Source organism: Lissotriton vulgaris, chromosome 7, assembly GCF_964263255.1.
Source record: "Lissotriton vulgaris chromosome 7, aLisVul1.2, whole genome shotgun sequence".
NCBI lineage: Eukaryota > Metazoa > Chordata > Amphibia > Caudata > Salamandridae > Lissotriton > Lissotriton vulgaris.
The window spans coordinates 486,391,909-486,415,022 of record NC_141695.1 but is presented as its reverse complement, the minus strand read 5'-3'; the positions used below and the strand labels follow the sequence as shown (position 1 = coordinate 486,415,022).

Sequence of the window (23,114 nt, the reverse complement as noted above, 5' to 3'; positions counted from 1 at the left end):
GAGATTGGAGACGTCAGAGCCCGCATTCCGAAGAGAGCTCAAAACAATTCTGTTCCCCAAAGCCTAAGACTCATACCTTAGAAAGACTCTACTTAGGCTGGAAGCTATAGCTGAAGCAGCAACAGTTCAATAGCGCGGGGACACAGTTGCTAGTGTAACCATACGCTTTACAAGCTGTATAAAATAAATAAATGAATCACTCAACACAACAGAGTTGGCCCAGGCAAAGCAGGGCTATGTTTACTAGGTGTACCATTATGAAGGAGAAGGATTCCCAAATCTGGTGAAGAGAGACATCTGATTTTTCATCTTGTAATAACATTCTCACATGTAGCCACCCTAGCCAATGTGGCTAACCAAGGGTTTCCTCTAGTGGTGCAGCCTTTGCCACTGCAAGCAACATCACCTGCCATGTATGCCTATATTTGGAGAGAAACAGGTTGTCAGTCATATTTTATATTATAGCTAAATGGAACAGTGGTGTCCTAATAATGCTGTCCTCAGGGGACAATGTGGACCAGAACTTTGGGTTTGGTGGAGAGGGTCCTCATCACTTTTGTAATGGAGTATAATATCTGCCAAACTCTAAATTGGGTGAAGATTGATTTACTAATCACAACAAGTAGAATACCAAGGGGATAGTTATATTTTGGGGTAACCACCAACTTAACCACCTCAACATTGCCTTTGTGAGCTGGAGGTAAGAACATTTTTCTCCACCACCCCATAAGGGCCACTATTTAGAAGTATGCCCATGTAGTGTCAGTCATTTCAATCCTATTTCAGAGGAAGGCAGGTGACATTGACACTGATGGTAGAGCGGGCCATTGGTTTCATCTTGTAGCCTGAGAAATTCAGGAAGGAGGTAATAAAGAACAACAGTGAACGCAATGACATAGGAGTATGTATTTGTCATGAGATGGTTGTCTGCATAAAGGAAAGACTTTATAGGTCCAGATGTGAATGATCTAAACTTAATCAAAATGGATGACCAGATGGCAGATGCCAGCTAGTCCAGGCGAAACTGAGAGGGGACAAAGGACACCACTGTCTCATACCACAGCTTACTGGTATAGGGTGGGAAAATAAGATGTCAGTTTGAATGCACCATCAGGAAATGTGGTACAACCTACTGACCCTTGAAATGAAATCTAGGCCTATATCAAACCGGTCCAGAACTGAAAGAGTTATTCTCACTCTACTCAGTCGGATGATTTTTAAAGAGACATAGCATATCCTCTCCCAGATCTTTAGATTCCCATTGAAAGTGACCAGGGGTCCTGAAGTGATTTCAGGAGGACCGTTCCAGAACAAAGCCCATGAGTGTTGAATGAGCAAGAGAAACCTTTATGGAACCTGTTCGCCAGAAGTTTGAGCAGTATTTTGACACTTACATTATATTTGTTTGACTGGCCAGGAATTTGAATGTAATGCATCTTTCATTGAATATTACTTTTGAATCCAGAAGCTAATGAGACACTTTAAAGATGGCCCTACAGGAGAACCTCACCAATCTGGCCAACCCATGGTCTCTCTACCTAAGGATCAGAGAAACAAAAGAAAACATGGATACCTTAGCTTCTACGACAGTCTCTGATTCAGCTGTAAAATCCATTCTGAAGAAACAGGTCCTAACCGCTCTCAAGGAAGGCAGAACAGGATACTTTTCACACGATCACCTATGTTGTCCCGGTTGTAAAATCATATGAAGGAACAAAAATGCAGACCTTAGGAGGGGGCCAGACACCGAATTCCGCAAGTGAGAATTATGGTCCTCCCGAATAATGAATTCTGCTCTGACTGGTCAGCAGTATTTGGCACAAGTCATTGCAGGGCCTGCGATTACAGGACAGGGTCTATGCTTCATTTGCTCTGCTGCTGCCAAGGAATATTTAACTGCACAGCACACTTTATTAAAACGAATGTTTTTAAAGCTTGGGATCTCCATTTGCGAAGATGCCTTGAACTTTTATATGACAACCAGCATCCTTATGGACTTGGGACATTTTGATAAGTGCAAAATAATTACTGCTATTAAACTGCAAGGAAAAGCAGAGGCTTCTATCTCAGTGATAAACTGCCAGACTACTGTTATATAAGCTGACAGTTCTAAACTCTTCGCTCTTCCTCTCCATGGCCAACATGAATTTTCTTCTGCTTGCGGGACTTCATCGTTTTCCAGTTCTCGCCAACAACTTTGAGCAAACTATAGTCAGATATACAGATATTTATTCTTGCTTTGTTGTTTTATTCTTTTATATAATTGCATCAATTTTACTTAATTGACACAATAAATATTTACTTAACAAACCCTTAAGAAATCATATTTGTATTTCTTTTTGGAAAGAGAAATTGCTAGTCAATTCTGAAAAACCTTAAAGACGTGGACTAATGTAGATCCTAATGCCATTAATTTTTACTGTACTACTAATGATTTGAAAAATATTTTCCAGTTTAAATGTTCTCTTGTGTAGTTTCATTGGATAATATACAATGGCATTACTATATTGCATACAAATGCTATTCTAATATCCTTTGTTGATGAGGATTGCTTACCTGTGAGTCTGGTTTTTAAAATGTTTTGCTCAGCAATAATCTTTTGACAGTCATCATTTTTGTTGTTTGCTTCTGATAGCAAGTCTTCTAACTTTCGAATTTGAGCATCACTGTTAACCTGTCAAAATTATTTACAAAAGGCATTAATACAAAATGGTTTTGCACTTGACAGTAAACATGAGGTGGGCTTCTTTATGAACGATTGTGGAAATGCAGCATAGCAACATGTAAAAGCATATGAACACCACAACATATTTTATAAAAGTATGTGGTGTGTGACAAACAAAGCATGTATTTTTCTTTCAGATCACAATTCATTCGTACTAGGCGCAGGCAAATGTTAAACCACTCTGGAATTATCTGTGCAATTTTGGGAATTCATGGCCACATGCATCATTGCACCCGTTTGCGATTCCTAAATTGCAAAAATTAAGGAATCGCAATTTAGAAATCGCAAACTGCAATGCATGAACAATTTGCATTTATTTTTGCGATTTGGTATTTTTCCTTAATTGCGATTTACAATTTGCGAATCGCAATTAAGGAAAACCCTTCCCATTGATTCCGATGGGCCAAAAGGCCCATAGGAATGAATGGGAAGGCATTCACATTTTGCGAATTTCAAATTGCGATTCGCAAAATGTGAATGCAATTTCAAGGGTTCAGGGGGGGTCCAAAGAACCACTCCCTGCACCCCAAGGGCATGTGTGTGTGTAAATTAAAACTTTCAAAAATGCAATTTGTGCATATTTGAAAGTTTTCGGTAAATTAGCATAAAGTTCGACTTCATGCTAATTTACCACTTCCAAATTGCGAATTCGCAATTACAAAATGATCATGCATTGCATTTAAGAAATCCGAAATTGCGATTTCTTAAATGCAATTGCAATTTTAGAAATCGCAATATGGTTACGATTCCTAAAATTGCGAAATGCATGATGCCTTCCAAATTAGTCAATTGCATTCGCAAACGGACGAAGATTGCGATTCGCACCGTTTGCAAATACAATTGACTTTGATGCATGTGGGCATTAGCATTTTGCTTATTATGAAAAATATCTGAAATCATGCTACTGCACCACGTTGTATAATTATGCGCCGTTTGTGCAAAATTTCACCACAAGTACAGGGGAATTTATTGCGCTATTTTTTTTACAGAGAAATGTACATTTGTATCAAAAATTGATTCAAGGCTACATTTTGTGCTAAAATGTAGCTCCAAATGATCGATTTATATTTTGTGCAAATATGCATAATTTTGGTAAATTTTCTTGACATTTGCATTATTACTTGAAAGCAAATCATGCACATTTTGCAGCCCCTAATTCATACCCAACTAATACCTGTCCTACAAGGTGTAACTATATCTAAAGTAGTTGAATGTGAACATTGTATTCCATAATATTTTGCTGTTCCTAATATGTGCTTCAGTTTATCTTAAAACCTCTATTAGCCAAGAAAATGTAAAGCTCTTGCTTAAAAAATATTACTTTCCGGTAAAACAGGACCAAGGCATATTTCAGTCTGACTGTTGTGGAGCACAGCCAGCTACAACAAGCAGACCATCCCAATCAAATGAATGCCTTGGGAATAAGTAATTTCTTGAGAGCTCAAGGTCTGGCAGTGGGGGCAAGGTCCAAGGTAGAACTTGGGGGGCGGGGTTAATACTCAAAGGTATATACATCAGCAAAGAATTCTTGATGAAGTCATTGGCTTTGGTGCCAAAACCTCCAAGCTAAACATAGCTGGATTTTGTAACCCCTGAGGTCAGTTTGTTGTGGGGCTAGATGTGCTACCTTTCCCTGGATAAACAATTAGCCTTCAGTTTTTAGTGTCAAGTTCTGTAGCTTACATTACAGCTTTCGGAGCGAGTGCACTAGTCCAAATTCACTCAAACTAAGTATATTCCAGGGAAGGAAAGGACAACTGTGGTCCCAAAACACTGGCACCCCATTGATAAAGGCTGTAGGCCTTGAGCCAACCATGTTAACAGTACCACTTGGAGGGATGGAAAATATGTGATAGCTAGTGATAACTATTTGCCTTTTGTGTGTTACCACTCCATTACCAAGATACCTTGATGTAAATGGAAATGTTTTCTACATTTTTATTATTGTGAATTGTATTATTCATTATTAAAATTACAGTAAATGTGATTATATACATTAATAATAGGTATTATTGTAATTATGGTTATATTAAGTATACAAAGTAAAAAGTATAAATGTTTTAATTAATTTCTTTTTCTAGAGCTGGTGGTGAATGACCGTGCAGCATCATGAAGAAGACTGAAACAAGCCCATCCTGTCCCTCTGATCCCCGGTGTATAATTCATTTATGGTAAAATATTTAACATAGAGTTACAGTCACAAGCCCGCAGGAGTACTCATCATGGAAACGTTGTTAGTGGCAGCACTAGGAAGGAATTACATTCCACTGTTAGACACTGTGAGAAATGTGGAAAGCAACATGGTTCCCCAAGTCTTTTACCACAGGAAGTGCAGGAGCCTGTTTAGTATGAAGATACATTTACAGACTATTAAGCAAAAAGCTGAAGCAAGTGTCAGTGTTCATGCCAGAACTAGTGAGTACACAAGTAAACATTCAGCCTCATGTCTTCACTAACTTAGCATGGGATAACATTGATAGGCTCGAAGAGACTCTTACTGGTAAGGGTATCATTCATTGAGTCAGCGGTATAGCTGTGCAGTCCAAGTTGTTTGAACCACAACCTTTTAAAGCTCCTCTCCCAAACATTGAGAAACAAAAGCAAAGAACATTGACCACCAGAAATACTGAAGAATTGTTAATGTATGCTTCTGGTGAAGGAGCTGGGCCTCAGCCATTGATGACAAGTTCCAAACTCATGCCGAAATGTGTTGCCCAGTTGAAGTTTGCATAAAATAAGAACATAATCTGGGTTGCTACAAGACAAGATGTGAGTCTCACATAGATAATTTCAAGTTGGACAGGATTTAACATCAGTACTAGAGACCTAGTTAGTGTATCATTGGATTCCATTGGCTACTTGCCCACCATTAATGACCCTGCAACTGAGTTGACAACAGTTTCTGAAATTTTGAAACAGTCAGAGATAATAAGGGAATCACTGTATTTGGCAAAAATTGTTGTGGTCATGGATCAATCTCTCTACGCAAAAGCAACTGAGATAGTGTGTAATCATAAAGCAATGTACTCATGACATACAATGCCTATGTAAGCTGTAACAACTATTATTATTTGAAATTGTAAGTGAAAATTATGTATTTAATCTATATCAATATATGAGGAATGCAATGAAGTTGTATTGTTATTATTTTAAGGACTACATTGTTATTATTACAAATAATAATCATAATTATTTTTAAATAATATTGAATTTAAAAAATCTGGTTGGATTAGATTTCTTTTTTCACATATTATGATGAATGTTTATGCTATTTATCAAAAATATGAAACCAATATTTTTTGGGCTATGGTTGCTAATCCAATAATACCAGCAAAAGTCAAAAAGTGATGACTTGCTATCACAATTTTCCCATCTCTAGGCACCCATAGCTTGCAAAACAAGCATTTACAATGCAATAGGTCTCGCATTTGCAGGAGTTTATGCTATTGGCATTGGACATGACAATGCCTGTTATTTATTTGTTTAAAAAACCAACACATTAATAAAAGGCATTGTAATTTACAATGCCAATAGCTCAAACTCTAGTAAATACGAGACCTATTGCATTGTAAATGCTTGTTTTTGTTTGCAGAGAAGTGATTATTTAAATAAACAAGAAACTTCTCTGTATGTATGACTTAACTAGCAATAGGTTGCAACAAAAATGCCTAAAGAGGTCCTAACATATGGCATACGGGATTCATCTTGGTTCACATTGCGGTGTCCTGATCAGCTGGGTAACCTACTTCTGCCGGTAACACATACCAAAAACATGGGAATCCTTTTGGACAATAAGTTATCTTTTCTATGCACTTTAATAAGGTTGTTTCCACTTGTTTTTAGAATTCTGTGTATGCTGCTCAAATGTTTCTTGTTGCCTATCACCACTAGGAAGGATGAAGCCCACGTATTAATGCCTTGAGGTGGATTTCGGAAACACTCTCTTTTTCGGCCTACCTCCATATCTTTTGCAAATTCTGCAGATTGTCCGGAATGCATCAGCAAGTATGATTTTAAGATTAACATACATTTACTTCTATATCCACTCAAATAGAAAAACTTCACTGGCTCCTAGTGAGGAAGATAATTTGGTTAAAGATCCTCTGGTCCATTCATAAAGCCTACTACTATGCTGGACTATCATACCTTGGCTGTAAAATACAGAACTATGGGGAAAATGTGCAGAGGGAATGGTTTACAATGATCAAATAGCGATTTTTTGCTATTCGCTATTTGAAAATTGCAAACACCCATGTACAAATGCATGTTTCACACATATTGTGAGTTCCAACAAATAGAGCTACCTCATTAATATTCATGAGGTAGATCACTTTGCAACCCATTGGGAATTACACAAATCACAGGGATGGTGGCCTGCTACATCCCAAACACTTCACGGGGAGTAGTTCCTTGTTAGTGGGAAATTTCGACCCACAATCAGGTGGAATCCCAAAGATGAGGGGTGAGATCACAAGGAATCTGATTGGTCAGATCTTAATGCCCTCACACACCTGGTAGGGTGCCATGCTTCATCATAGTGCGCTCTTCGCCAAGCCGGTGCTACAATGCCTGACGGGCCTGCTACATCTTTCACTCCCAGGAACTAATAGACTACCTAGAGCTTCAAGTTTATGAAAACCTGAAGCTATGGGTAAAAGAGTTCACACTTTCAGTAGGTCATGATATAGTTGTCTTCAACCATAAACAGCATTGCAACCCTACCACAGCTTCAGCTCGCACATCACTGAGCTCATCAAAGTTGGAGCCTTTCTAGTTCACCTGATAACAATTTGCTTTTGTGAGAGAAACACAAACATGGCTTCCCTTACAAACTCCAGTATCCTCATCCTTCACCAATCTTTCACAGGTGCCTATTACTACATTTTCCGAGACAGCTAATAAGCTGCCTGTCTAACTGCAAAAAGTACAGGTTTAGAGCAGATACAGGCTGAGTACACTCTAAGGAGTATACTGAGACTCCTTTTAATGTCAGCCTCATTCCTCACATTCCTAAACTCTTCCATTGAAGCGTGAGTTCTCCTGGATCTTCTCGAATTAAATCACATAAAACCTTTTTCAGGAAGCTTTCCCATGAGCCAAACGACCTGTCCAATTGCAGACCCATTGTGACACTCCTGTTATAAATCTTGGAACACAAAGACGCATACAGAAAATCTTCGCTGCATTACACAAATGATATTCAAATTACAGAACACCATATATGCAAAGAACTGGGTCCCTCTGATGTCTTCAGCTGTGGTCCCGTAATAAATGCTGTATTAACGTGATTTGCGAAAACACACAAGATGAAGGACGGAATGTTGCACAATGGCAAAACATTCACCCCTATTTTTTATTTTTTATTTTTAGAGTTTTCTATAGCGCGAACTTGAACCGATTAGGTTATCAGAGCGCTTTACATAGTACCAGTTCCGTTACATGTTATCACAGCACTTTACATAGAATCAGTTACGTTACACATTTCAGGAACTTGAACCGATTAGGTTATCAAAGCGCTTTACATAGCACCAGTTCCGTTACATGTTATCAAGGCACTTTACATAGAATCAGTTACGTTACACATTTCAGGAACACATTTCTTTTTGTTTTAGTGAATAGGGTTATCTCTTCACTCGGGGGAAGGGATACACCTGGCTATATTCCAACTGTCACACAGGCGATTCGTCGTTAAAGCTATAATTCTAAACACAGGGAGGGGATACAGATGGATACAATCTAAAAATCACATAGGATACTAGTCGTTAGAGTTATCTTCTATCTACACATGAGGGTTGTGACTGGAAACACTCTAAGGGTCACATAGGGGTGGTAGAGAGTACAAAGGTCAACTGCACACACTAGTGATAAGAGTCCACTACATACACATAGGAAGGGATATGACTGGTTAAACTCTAAGAGACGCATAGGGGTGGTATAGGGGTGCGTTCGTGTCCCTGGAGCCTGTGTCCGCCGGTCATAGGAAGCGTGTCCCCAAGGGCGCCATCTTGAAGTCAGGCACCGTTGGCGAAAACAGCGTGGTCAGCGAGGGGGGGGGGGGGGCACATCTCTTCCCTCGGGCCCAGGCCCGTCTGTGGCGGAGAAAGGATGTATGGCCCCCGGAGCAGGTAAGTGGGATGGTTTCAAGGCGGCGCCGTCGTCAGCAGGGGGCGCCGCCGTCAATCACCGGCCTTTTACTGGTGTGCCCCTGGAATGACCGCAGAGTCTCGGCGGGTGGCAGCGGGTGGCAGCGGGGGACGCGGTAGGAGCCCTACATACCGCTCGGGTGATCAGCGCCTGTCAGACTCGCCCCCGGTCTCCGCTCCTCGACCTTGTTGTTTAGCCCGGGCTGGTAACGGGCGGCCGCCATGTTGGGTCCCAGGCAGGGATCGGGAGCAGTCAACCAACGCCGCTCCACAGGCACCAGCAGCGATCGGGGTAGCCCTGCAGGTGTCCCACACCTTCCGCTTCAGTTAGGAGGCGTGTGCATCGCGGGGGGCCTCCTAAGGACGCTGGGCTGCAGAGTGGACACGGAGCTTCAGTTCCAGGCGCATTTGAGAGCACATTGTGGCCGCCATGTTAGAGTCAGGCATTTAAGGATGTACAGCGCCTCAGACTCCACCACCTCTAGGGACCCCGAGCTCGCTTCGCAGAGCTCACCTCATGGATCCTCAAGGTTCAGGAGTGTCAGTAGCAGCGATGTTACTCAGAGGGGTCGGGCTGTCTCTTCACGGGCGGGCTCCGGCCGCCATCTTGTCCCTCGCTGGATTGTTGAGGTCAGGCAATGAGAAAGCACAGCGCCGCAGAGACCACTGCCTCCAGAAACCCAGAGCACGCTTTGCGGGGCTCACCGCTGCGTTCCTCAAGGTGCCGGTGTGTTCCAAGCGTCTGTGGAGGCCACGCTGATCAGAGGGGTCAAGCCGTCTCCAGTCGAAGGGTGGACTCCGGCCGCCATCTTAGCCCTCGCTGGATTTTCTTCCCGGACTTCGCATCAGAGTAAGGCCAGTGCAGACGCTCCAGAGAGAGCAAAATACATCCCACCGGAGCCTCACAACATTCGACGCCGGTAGGTTCTTTTACCGACGATTCTGCCTCCAGGGGGCCGCCGAAAATTGCCCTGATAAAGCGCGTGGACCGGGAGCCGAGATGAACCCCGACTCCCGGCCACGCCTCAAAATATTTGATATATATATATATATATATATATATATATATATATATATATATATATATATATATATATATATATATATATATATATATATATATATATATATATATATATATTTGACCCCTAGTCACAGATCTGGGTTTAATCCATTGTTATTTGGCTCACCAAGCCACCCAAGTTCAGACATGGCCATATGCAAATCAGTCTTGACCCTGTGCCTCATGGGAACAGTCAAGCCTGAACTGACAAGCCATGTCTTTCCTGGACCGGAATCAAGCATCCTAGGACCGTTTTCTGGCTATCAGCCGTCTTCAGCCAGGATAGCTTGACTCCAGTGCCTAGTGAGCACGGGACCCATGTCTGGGCATACCCTTCCCACACAGGGTGAACAGCAAAACACACAAGATGATGGACGGAATGTTGCACAATGGCAAAACATTCACCCCCAGTCACAGATCTGGGTTTAATCCATCGTTATTTTGTCTTCCAAGCCACCCCAGTTCAGACATGGCCATATGCTAATCAGTCTTGACCATGTGCCTCATGGGAACAGTCCAGCCTGAACTGCCAAGCCATGTCTTTCCTGGACCGGAATCAAGCATCCTAGGACCGGTTTCTGGCTATCAGCCGTCTTCAGCAAAGATAGCTTGACTCCAGTGGCCTAGTGAGCACGGGACCCACGTCTGGGCATACCCTTCCCACATAGGGTGAACAACAAAACACACAAGATGATGGACGGAATGTTGCACAATGGCAAAACATTCACCCCCAGTCACAGATCTGGGTTTAATCCATCGTTATTTTGCTCACTAAGCCACCCCAGTTCAGTCATGGCCATATGCAAATCAGCCTTGACCCTGTGCCTCATGGGAACAGTCCAACCTGAACTGTTGAATACCGGTGACATCCATCATCAGCCAAGTTCATCTGAAATGATTGCCAGGGATGTCATTGGTATTCCACTTGTGGTTTTGAAAATTGAAACATTCGATCTCTTCTTGGGCAGAGGACGCTGGTAAATGTTAATTGCAATGTTCCTGCTCTGGCCCTCGCGAGAATCCTGCAGTCCAAAAGGGAACGTTTAAAGTGGAATTAAAGGGTTAATGGTGAGAGAGCTCCGAGCCCGTGCACTGTAACCCTGGGAGCTGGCCGAAGAGCTAGGATGGGTGCAGGATGGGGGCGGGGCCTAGAGGCGGATAACAGGGAGGAATGTCTTAGACCGTAAATAAACAGTGCCCATTCTACTGAGTTTAGAAAGCTGGAGAAATGAAACTCAAGGAGAGAGAGGCCGAGAGAAGAAACAAAACTTAGCGGAAGGGTTGAGGTTACAAGATTAGAGCGAGCGATGCATCAGGGAAGAGAACAGAAATTGAGCGGCAGCTGGGGGTAGACAATGTAAACCAGCAGGCCATGGTGTCCGTAGGGGCTGTCTGAAAAGCGGACAGGGTGGCACCCAAAACCCCTCTTTTCCAATGGGAAGCCAGCGTTTACCATGAACACTGATGCTACCCAATGGAAAAGGGGGCGGGGCTGACAGTACCCTTTTTACAAACAATATCTCTCGAAGAGGCGTGGCCAGCAGCAAGCTGCTGAACCCCACACCTTGACCTAAAAATCATGTTAGAAACCATCGCCCAATGGGAATCAATGGCCTAAAGTTGGGGTCCTGGCTCATGCCCAACTGTGTGTCTCTGGAGGACACTCTACGTATCAGAGCCTTAAAGAAAAGTACAGTTCCCATGAACCAGCTGAACTTTCAGGCTGTTTGGAAACAGGGATGGCAATTGAAAGTTTATCGGTAATAAGCATGCTTGACATTTATAGCTTCCTTGTCAGGCAATCAACATACTTTTTTGCTGCAGCCAAAACTTTGCAATAAGAACTGTTGCAAACTTCGAGATTGGTTGTTTTCCTCTGAAAGTGCCCTTGGAAACTGAAGCTGACAAGAGATAGGTATACTAAGAGTCCAATTAATGCTTGAAATCAGCCTACAACAGCTTGATGTACTTTTTCTGGGTTACCTTAGATAAGTATAAAACTATATTGTTGTTGCATTTTACAAAATCCTGTGTAACAGAAGAGGCTCATCTTCAGAAGGCTGATACATTCTTCAGAGTGCTCATATTCTATTTACAATAGTGGTGTACTCAGTGAGGGATATCATTCTGATTAATGTTTATTTCACTACAGTTTTTATGAAAAGGCACCCTTGATTTTACTTCAGCACCAGTTTGTACTACTCACAAAAACAAAATGTAGTTACCTTGTTTGAGAATTGAGTGAGATTATGTCATAGGCTTGAAAAACAGTGATTACATAGATAATATGTATGTTCCAATTTCAGGAATATCAGCATTCCACTAAAACACAGAAAATCAGAGACAAAGAAATAATCTGCAGGTATATAATTTCTACAGTAAATTATAGATGACTCAATATAGTGATCAGGTTCTAAAGACATTCATCTTATCTTCAGATATCCACCATAACCCGTAGATGTCAGTGCCCAGTAGAGGGAATAGGCAGAGTTGTTATATCCAGTGTCTTTTTTTCTCTCATTCCAGTTCCCATACCATTTGTCCATGGTAAACCAATATATTGCCACTCTGTATGGCTGGATGTGGATACAAGGACGTTTAGAAATATTTAAACTCCCATTGGACAGCACTAGTCTCAAAGCTGTCGTTGGGCAGGCCTCCATGAGGCTCGATATATTTTCTGCATGGTCATGCTGAACCTATTTTCAGCACAGCAGAAAAGCTCCATACATTCATATTTGCTTAGTGGGAGGAGATTGTGATTATTCTTAATTCCACAAAAACATACAATTTTATATTTTCCATAGCTAATTGCTGCAGAGCATGTAGTGAAATGTATTGAATTCCACATGTTTCTGAAATCATTTTTGATTGATGTCTATCTCTTCAAACAAACACATAAATGTAATACCTGTGCACTAGATGACGTTACAGGAAGGGAGGTGTCAAATATTGCACAATTACACAACAGTTCCATATTTGTAAGCGCCGGGCCATCTAAATGAACACTTATGTACATGCCTCCTCGTTGCATGCTGATTTCCTGAATATGTGGTATGTAGGGGTAGCTATAACGATGATGTTGTGCTGATTTGCAGAGACCACAAGAATTTATTAGGAATATGAAAAATACAATGTCTATAAGACAGGTTTCATGATGGTATGTTGCGGTATACAAGAATTGGGATTCTGTGTCTTTTCATTATGCATGGGAAACAGCATGTGTTGGACAGGCCACATGAAGGGCCGCTCTCCCCCGGCCCAACCCGGCCCGAGCCCGGTCACGCAAGTACCACACACCACCATTGCACGTCCTCCGTCCCCCCAGGGACCCCTGCCTTCGAGCATGTTAACCTCGTGGGTCCGATCCACTGCCGGCCCACGCGCCCAGCCTGGGCCGCCATCTTAGACACTTCACCACGAGGCCGCCTGGCCCCCGATCGACCTCAACCCTGGGCCTAGCCCGGCCTCAGACATTCCGGCACCACCCTCCACCCAGGAGGTGAGCGGGCTACTTGGCAAGTCAATGGGAGAAAGAGGTGCCGATGGCTCTCCCCCGCCAAGTGCCGCTCGCCCATCGCCTCCCCGGGCGCTGGCTCCACCCCCCTGCTGGGTGTCTGGACTCCCTCATCCCGGACCTCCCGACCTCCAAGTGCGAGGGTCCGGACATCAAAGCACGCCAGCCCTATAACTGGGGCAGCTCCAGAGCAGGAAGGCAGTTGTATCTTGGAGTCGAGAGACGTAAAGAGGAACTCATCCTGGACGGACTACTGGCGCTGCCGTAGCTCTGTCCTGTGCACCATCGTCCTGCCTGTTGGCGCTGCCACAGCCGTCGTAACCTTCATCCTTCATCGTCGTCGGGATCTGCTGGCGTGGCCGCGGACCGTTGTAACCGTCATCTTTCACCGGGACCTGCAGGCTCCGCCGCGGACCGTCGTCTTTCCTTCGTCCATCTCGGGACCTGCTTGGCTCCGCCACGGCCCGATCATCTAGAACGCCGAGCTCGAGGATTGAGAGCTATTTTGTACTCATTGGTAACTAAGACTGTCCCGCTACCCCTTTCCTCAACCAAAGACTAGAATCGAGGGGACCCCTGAGTCCAGACCTCCTTGTATCATACCATCGTAACCTAAGAATTGCATATAAAGTCTCGTTAACCTTCAGTCTTGTGTGGCGTCCGTCTGTGGGGGGGAAGTTACTTGTCTGTACAGTCGTTGGAGACGGCTCTCCCTGGAGACCTCTCCCCGTAATCTCGGCCGACCCTCCCGGTCCGTCTAACATTGGTGGCCAGCGGCGCGATCCGAATCACCGCATAACGTACAGAGAGTAGCTCACCCCACAACGAACCACAATGACAACTAAAGAAAGCGGATCAACTGAGAAGTTCCAAATGGAAAAACTAGAGGAGTACAGCCATCGTGAACTAAAGCAGTTCTGCATCGAACTAGGTATCGCTACCACCGGACTAAGCACCAAGGACGATTTTAAGCATGCCCTAGAATCTTGGGCAGAGACCGGGGATACCGAAGCCCCTGAGCAAAGCACCGCGAAAAAAACCAACACGGCCCCTGAAGGGCAAAGAACCGGTCTCTCGCAAGACGAGATCCAAGAAAGAGAAAAAACCCGACTACACGAGCTAGAAATGGCCCGACTCAAGATGGACGTAGAACTCAAGTTGGCCGAACAAAAAATCAACTTAGAGCACCTACGTCTCCGAGAAGAAAGAGAGGAGAAACAGAGACAAAGGGAGCTCGAGGAAAAGAAACTGGCGTACGAGCACGAACGGAACCTAGCCGAAATCAACCTGCGCAAGCAGAATAAAGAGTTAGGGGTGCCCGAGAGACCACACACCCCAGGGACCACGGAGAAAAAAGTACACATCCCCAAGGATGTTGTCCGAGAATATTTCCGAGAGGACGACATCCAGCAATGGTTTAAGGCCTATGAAATCGCTATGACTGCGCACCGGATCGATAGAAACGATTGGGGAGCCGGCCTATGGGGCAGATTCCTCAATGAGGGCCGCGATACCCTGTTACAGCTCCCAGACCACCAGATGACCTCCTACGACCATATGAAAGCGGCCCTCCTCACCCGCTATGGCCTCACGCCCGAGATGTACCGTCAGAGGTTCCGAGACTGCACACGCATCCCGGGTACAACTTGGGTGGACTATGTAACGTACTTTAGCCGAGCTTTCGAAGGCTGGATCAGAGGAAACAACGTCATGACCTACGAGCAGCTGTTCAATCTGATGGTATGGGAGCATCTGTCCAACAATTGCTTTATTGAACTACGCCAACACCTCCTCGACAGCAAGTTAACCGATCCCCGGCAGCTCGCAGCCGAAGCTGACCGGTGGGAGATCACCAGAGTGGGCCGGAATGGGTCCTACGAGCAGAACAGGAACAACAATGGTCACCACCGACCCAGAGGAGGAGGAGGGGGCCAAGGACGAGGAAGAGACAACACTCCGGCCGCCCCCGCTGCCAGCACCACCCCCCCGGCCAACCGGGGCAGCACCCCGGCGCGACCGGGGTACAGAGCCAATGTCACGTGTCACCGATGCCAACGAGTCGGCCACTATGCAAACGACCCAAGCTGCCCGCAGTATCAGAGTCCAAAACCCCGCCAAGTGGCCGCCGCGGCACTAGGGGAAGAACAGATCTCCGAGGAACAAGAAACAGACGAGCAAGAGTATCAAGAGTGGGAGCCAGCCGCCATGACTCTCGCGTGCTTAGGGGGAAGAGACATGGTCCCGCGGGTCCCCATACCCGCTAACACCCGGAAGTACAGCCAATGGGTGAGCATCAATGGACGACGGGCCGAAGCCCTTCGGGACACCGGGGCCAGTGTAACAGCCGTCCGCTGTCACCTGGTGACCCCAGAACAATATCTACCGAACATTCTCTGCCCTGTGCGATCAGCCGACAACTCGGAAAGTCTGTGTCGGATGGCCTGCGTCCCCTTTGAGTGGGGAGGGGTCTCCGGCATGTTGAAGGTAACGGTCCGAGACGACGCCCCCGTGGACTGCCTCCTCGGAAATGACCTGGAGAGCTCCCCGTGGGCAGCCGTGGAGCGAAGAGAACACTAGGGGATGTTAGGCGTCCCGGACTGGGCGTGCGTCACCACCCGGTCCATGGCCGTCCGTGCCAACCATCACCCGGAAGAACCGGAATGGCCGGCGCCACCGCCTCCGGTCGCCCCAGCCGAGACCACCGACCAGGACACCCCCCTCGAACCTGCTCAACCTTCCGACCTCGCTAACCTTGACCAGTGGGCCCAAGAGGGGGGGCCCACACAAGAACAATTTCGCCAGGAACAGAACACCTGTCCCTCCCTCGAGGGACTCCGCCAACAAGCGCTCGCCCAAAGCGCAGGGGATACCTCCGGAACTCATTGGGTCTACTGGGACAATGATCTGTTGTACAGCGAGCAAAGAATCGCCGAGCTGGGGGCCAACCGAGTACTAGTAGTGCCCCTCCGCTTTAGAGACTTCCTGCTAAACCTGGCCCACGATGTCCCCCTGGCAGGGCACCTGGGACAAGATAAAACCTACAGTCGCCTAGTGACCCACTTCTTCTGGCCCAAAATGAGAAACGATGTGCACCAGCATTGCCGATCTTGCCCCACGTGCCAAGCCAGTGGGAAGAGCGGCCGCAAACTAAAGGCCCCCTTGCAACCTTTTCCAGTAGTCACGACCCCATTTGAGAGGGTCGGAATAGACATTGTGGGACCCCTGGACCCGCGCACAAAACAAGGCCATCGCTTCATCCTGGTGCTAGTGGACCACGCCACCCGCTACCCTGAGGCTGTTCCTCTCCGGACCGTGACAGCCCCAGTGGTCGGCCGGGCCCTGATGGGGATCTTCTCCCGTGTGGGGTTCCCCCGAGAAGTCGTCAGCGACAGAGGCACGAACTTTATCTCTAAATACATGAAATCCCTCTGGCAACAGTGTGGGGTCACCTACCGATTCACGACCCCCTATCACCCCCAAGGGAACGGACTTGTTGAGCGGTTCAACCGCACGCTAAAAGGGATGATCGGGGGATTGGAAGAGCCCCTCCGTCGCCAGTGGGATGTGCTGCTGCCGTGCCTCCTCTTCGCCTACCGAGAGGTCCCACAGAAATCCCTAGGCTTCAGCCCATTTGAACTGCTATACGGGCACCCAGTGCGGGGGCCGCTCAGCCTGATCAAAGAAGGCTGGGAGATGCCTCCGGCCAAGAACCCTCCAGATGTCTTCCGGTACCTCCTCACCCTCCGCAACCAGTCCCGGCGGTTCAGAGACCTAGCAAAAGCCAACCTAGAGGCCAGTCAAGAGGACATGAAAAAATGGTATGACCGGAACGCCTCATCCATTGAATTCGAACCGGGGCAACAGGTATGGGTAATGTCCCCCACGGAGCCATGCGCTCTCCAAGACAAATGGACGGGGCCCTTCAAGGTAATCGAGCGCAAGGGTCCTGCCACCTATCTCATCGATATGGAGTCCTCCCGGAACCCACTCCGGGTCCTCCACACCAACAGACTGAAACCCCACTTTGCACGAACAGAACTCAGCCTCCTGATGGCCACAGACAATGGGGTTGAAGACGACTCCGAGCCTCTCCCTGACCTCCTGCGGACCCAGGAGCAAGACGGCTCCGTGGATGGGGTCCGACTCTCGGAGACCCTCACCAGAGAACAACGCCAAGAGTGCCAAGCCCTCCTGTCACAGTTCGCCAGTCTGTTCTCCCTCACCCCAGGTGTCACTTCCTGGTGTGTGCACGATGTGGACACCGGAGACAGCCCTCCTATCCGCCACCGGGCCTACCGCGTACCTGATCGGGTACGGGCCTGCATCCAGGCGGAAGTGGCCAAGATGCTCACGCTCGGGGTCATCGAGCCCTCAGACAGTCCATGGGCCAGCCCGGTCGTACTGGTCCCCAAAGCAGCCGCCCCCGGAACCACACCAGAACTCCGGTTCTGCGTCGACTACCGGGGCCTGAATGAAGTCACCAGAACAGACGCACATCCCATCCCCCGGGCAGATGAACTGGTCGACCGAATGGGAGCTGCCCGCTACCTCAGCATCTTCGACCTGACAGCAGGTTATTGGCAGATCGGCCTCACACCCCGAGCACAAGAACGTTCTGCCTTCTCCACCCCCGATGGCCACTACCATTTTACGGTCATGCCCTTCGGCATGAAGAATGCCCCAGCGACTTTCCAACGGCTCGTCAATCAGGTCCTGGCGGGGCTCGAAGGGTTCAGCGCCGCCTACCTAGACGACATCGCTGTGTACAGCCACCATTGGACCGAGCACCTCCACCACCTCCGAGCAGTGCTGCAAGCCCTTCAGCGAGCTGGCCTCACGATCAAGGCCAGCAAGTGTCAAATTGGACAAGGGTCTGTGACCTACCTCGGACACCAGGTGGGAAGCGGCCTAGTGGCCCCTCTACAGCTGAAAATTGCCGCCATCCAGGACTGGCAGCCCCCCATCACCCAAACCGAGGTACGAGCCTTCCTGGGCCTCACGGGCTATTACCGAAGGTTCGTGAAAGACTATGGTACCATAGTGGGGCCTCTCACAGAACTCACGTCAAAGAATCAGCCCAAGAAAGTGAACTGGACCCCAGAGTGTCAAACGGCATTCGAACAGTTGAAGGCCGCCATGTGTTCCGCTCCTGTGCTCCAGGCCCCAGACTACAGCCGGGAGTTCGTCGTCCAGACGGACGCCTCCGACCAGGGCATTGGGGCGGTCCTGTCTCAAGTGAACACCGAAGGCCTTGATCAACCGGTGGCCTTCATCAGCCGGAGACTCCTACCACGGGAGCAACGCTGGAGCACCATAGAGAGGGAAGCCTTCGCTGTGGTATGGGCCCTAAAGAAGCTCCGGCCCTACCTTTTTGGCACCCACTTTCGGGTGCAGACCGACCACCGACCCCTGCAGTGGCTGATGCATATGCGGGGGGAAAACCCAAAGTTGCTACGCTGGTCCATCTCCTTGCAAGGTATGGACTTCACAGTCGAACACCGGCCTGGGCCAGATCACGCCAACGCGGATGGCCTGTCCCGGTTTTTCCGCCTCGACGAGGAGAGTCCCCAAGAGGATGGGTAACTCTCCCCGCCTTCAGCTGGGGGGGACGCATGTTGGACAGGCCACATGAAGGGCCGCTCTCCCCCGGCCCAACCCGGCCCGAGCCCGGTCACGCAAGTACCACACACCACCATTGCACGTCCTCCGTCCCCCCAGGGACCCCTGCCTTCGAGCACGTTAACCTCGTGGGTCCGATCCACTGCCGGCCCACGCGCCCAGCCTGGGCCGCCATCTTAGACACTTCACCACGAGGCCGCCTGGCCCCCGATCGACCTCAACCCTGGGCCTAGCCCGGCCTCAGACATTCCGGCACCACCCTCCACCCAGGAGGTGAGCGGGCTACTTGGCAAGTCAATGGGAGAAAGAGGTGCCGATGGCTCTCCCCCGCCAAGTGCCGCTCGCCCATCGCCTCCCCGGGCGCTGGCTCCACCCCCCTGCTGGGTGTCTGGACTCCCTCATCCCGGACCTCCCGACCTCCAAGTGCGAGGGTCCGGACATCAAAGCACGCCAGCCCTATAACTGGGGCAGCTCCAGAGCAGGAAGGCAGTTGTATCTTGGAGTCGAGAGACGTAAAGAGGAACTCATCCTGGACGGACTACTGGCGCTGCCGTAGCTCTGTCCTGTGCACCATCGTCCTGCCTGTTGGCGCTGCCACAGCCGTCGTAACCTTCATCCTTCATCGTCGTCGGGATCTGCTGGCGTGGCCGCGGACCGTTGTAACCGTCATCTTTCACCGGGACCTGCAGGCTCCGCCGCGGACCGTCGTCTTTCCTTCGTCCATCTCGGGACCTGCTTGGCTCCGCCACGGCCCGATCATCTAGAACGCCGAGCTCGAGGATTGAGAGCTATTTTGTACTCATTGGTAACTAAGACTGTCCCGCTACCCCTTTCCTCAACCAAAGACTAGAATCGAGGGGACCCCTGAGTCCAGACCTCCTTGTATCATACCATCGTAACCTAAGAATTGCATATAAAGTCTCGTTAACCTTCAGTCTTGTGTGGCGTCCGTCTGTGGGGGGGAAGTTACTTGTCTGTACAGTCGTTGGAGACGGCTCTCCCTGGAGACCTCTCCCCGTAATCTCGGCCGACCCTCCCGGTCCGTCTAACAGCATGCATCACATATTCATACAAATATAAAAGTCAAAGATGTGTTTCATGTCCACATCATCCATCCCAACATATATTTAGAAATCTACCCAAAGGGGAATTTTTGAATGCCAGACTTAATTATAGCAAGGATCAGGCTTTGGAGTTTGTCAGCAACAAACTGGTGACAGAGTTTAAGTCTAGGGGGTACTGCAGCTGATTATTGGAAAGTGACAAAAATGCTGTCCATGAATAATTGAGCTGCATTACTAACAGTGAATACATGAGAATCACATGGAGAATGCTCCAAGTGGGTGTATAGACAACATTTCAGAAAAAGAATATTGTGAGGGCAAAATATTGCCTCAAGAATATTGGGCACAAAAATATTGTAAAGGTAAGCTTTTATATGTAGATCAGAGGATGAGGAATGGGTATATATATAGATATAAAAATATATATAAAAGAGAAGAAAGAGTTTCCCCTAGGTGGGATGCACTTACAGACTAGCTGCCCAAATAAGGTAGCTGAGGACCCAGGGTAGTGCAATCCCACGACCGGGCTGGCCGCTATCAAAAAGAAGAAAGAGTTGCCCCTAGGTGGGGATGCACTTACAGGTAGGAATTTATACCAAAGCATTATTTGGGCAGCTAACTGTGGAACAGGAGGTGCCCTTTATTTGCGGGGTGCTTGCGGGAACATCGGCAATCCTTTTAAAAACTTTTTTTGAATGTGAGTGGCAGCGGCGACCCACTTGGGTTTGACTAAACCACCAGTCCCAGAAAGCATTGCTTCAGGTGGTACACCTGAGCACAATTATTGTGGGGATTTACTGGTGTTTGCCGCTTGCCATCATGTCACATGGTCTGCCACTGAAGAGGGCGTTGGCCCGAAACGCGTCTGGCAGGAAAAGGACTTTGTTCACAGCTTGTACCCTTGCTTTGGCATACATTCCTACCTGTAAGTGACTCTGACTAAGCAAGCCCGGACCAGTGCTATGCTGAGAGACACTTAGAATACAGTGAAAACATCTAAATACACTAGGGTACCTATGGGTTGGCGTACAACAGTGATTGGCATGACCTCACCTGCAAGGCGCTAGTACATAAAACTATCTCACAGTCAGAGGTGCAGAAAGAAGCAAGAGCAGTGCAGAAAGAACCAACAGATTAGCAGAAAGAGGAAAGAAAACTGCAGAATAGGGGAAAAGAAGTGCAGAAATAAGCAACAGAAGTGCTGAAACAGGCAAGAAATATACAGAAAGATGGAACAGGGGTGCAGAAAGAGGTAAAAGCGATTCAGAAATTTGCAAGAGAGTTGCAGAAAGAAACAAGAGAAGTACAGAAAGAAGCAGGAGAGTTGGAGAAATAAGGAAGTGCGGTGCAGAAAGAGGCAAGAGGGGTGCAGAAAGAGATAGGAGAGATGTACAGAGAGGCAAGAAAGATACAGAAAGAGGCGGAAGGGGTACAGAAAGAAGGAAAAGAAGTGCAGAAAGAGGCAAGAGAATTGCTGAAAGAAGCAACAGAGGTACAAGAAGAGGAAAGGGGTGGAGAAAAAGGTATGAGAGTTGCACAAAGAGGCAAGACAAGTACAGAAATAGGCAGGAGGGGTACAGAAAGAAGGAAGAGAAATACAGAAAGAAGCAACAGAGGTGCTGAAAGAGGCATGAAGGGTGCAGAACAAGCAAGAGAAGTGCAGAAAGAAGCAACAGAGGTACAGAAAGAGGCAAGAGAGGTGCCAAAACAGGTAGGAAAGGTGCAGAAAGACGGAACAGGTGTAGAAAGGTATGAGGAGTGCAGAAAGAGAAAAATGTAAGAGAGATGCACAAAGAAGCAAGTGAGGTACAGAAAGAGGCAAGAGAGCTGCAGAAAGAAGAAAGTGGCAAGAGAAGAGTAGAAATTGGCAAGTGAGATGCAGAAAGAGGCAAGAGAGGTTTAGAAAAAGGCAAGATAAGTGTTGAAAGAGGCAAGAGAGGTACAGAAAGAGGCTCGAGGGGTGCAGAAATAAGCAAGAGAAGTGCAGAAAGAGGTACAGAAGGGAGAGATGCAAAAAAGGGAACAAGGGTGCAGAAAGAGGAAAGAGAGGTGCAGAAAGAACCAAGAAAAGTACATAAAGAAGTGAGAGGTGCAGAAAGAGGAAAGATGAGTGTAGAAAGAGACAACAGGGATGCCGAAAGAAAAAACAAGGGTGCGGAAAGAGACACCATGGGTGCATAATGTAGCAAGAGAGATGCAGAAAGAAGCAAGTAAGGTGCAGAAGGAGGCAAGAGAACTGTAGAAAGAGGCAGGAGAATTGCAGAAACAACCAAAAGGGTTGCAGGAAGAGAGAACAGGTATGCAGACAGAGGCGAGAGAGGTGCAGTAAGAGGGAAGAGGGGTACAGAAAGAGGCAAAAGGGATGCAGACAGTTGCTAAAGAGGTGCAGACAGAAGCAAGAGCAGTGCAGAAAGAACCAACAGAGATGCAGCACGAGGCAAGAGAGGTTTAGAAAAAGGAAAGATAAGCGTTGAAAGAGGCATGAGAAGTGCAGAAAGAGGCACTTGAGGTGCAGAAAGAGGCAAGAGAGGTACAGAAAGAGGCTCGAGAGGTGCAGAAAGAAGCAAGAGAAGTGCAGAAACAGGCGAGAGGTGCAGAAGGGAGAGAGTGTGGTGCAGAAAGAGGCAAGTGAGGTACAGAAAGAGGCAAGGGAAGTGCAGAAACAGGAAATAGACATGCACAAAGAGGCATGAGAGGAGCTGAAAGAGGCAAGAGAGATGTAGAAAACATCAAGAGAAGTACAGAAAAAAGCAAGTGAGGTGCAGAAAGAGGCAAGAGAGGTGCAGAAAGAGGCAAGAGAGGTACAGAAAGAGGCAAGAGATATGCGGAATAAAGCAACAGAGGTGCTGAAAGAGGCAAGTGAGGTGCAGAAAGGGGTAAGAGAAGTGCAGAAAGAGGCAAGGGAAGTGCATAAAGAAGACAGTGAGGTGCAGAAAAAAGAAGATGATGAAAGAGAAATGAGGACAGAAGCAAGAGAGGCACG

General features: G+C 47.4%; 1 protein-coding gene across 4 annotated transcripts in view; it reads right to left on the bottom strand.

Moving 5' to 3' along the window:
- The window catches only part of MYH16 (myosin heavy chain 16), a 1,042,471-nt gene that overhangs the window by 287,734 nt on the left and 731,623 nt on the right, over positions 1-23,114 (bottom strand). For all 4 annotated transcript variants that reach the window (XM_086930547.1, XM_086930548.1, XM_086930550.1 and 1 more), the window contains one exon: positions 2,557-2,674. In XM_086930547.1, the coding sequence (XP_086786673.1) occupies positions 2,557-2,674 (118 nt within the window). The remainder of the gene's footprint in view (positions 1-2,556; positions 2,675-23,114) is intronic.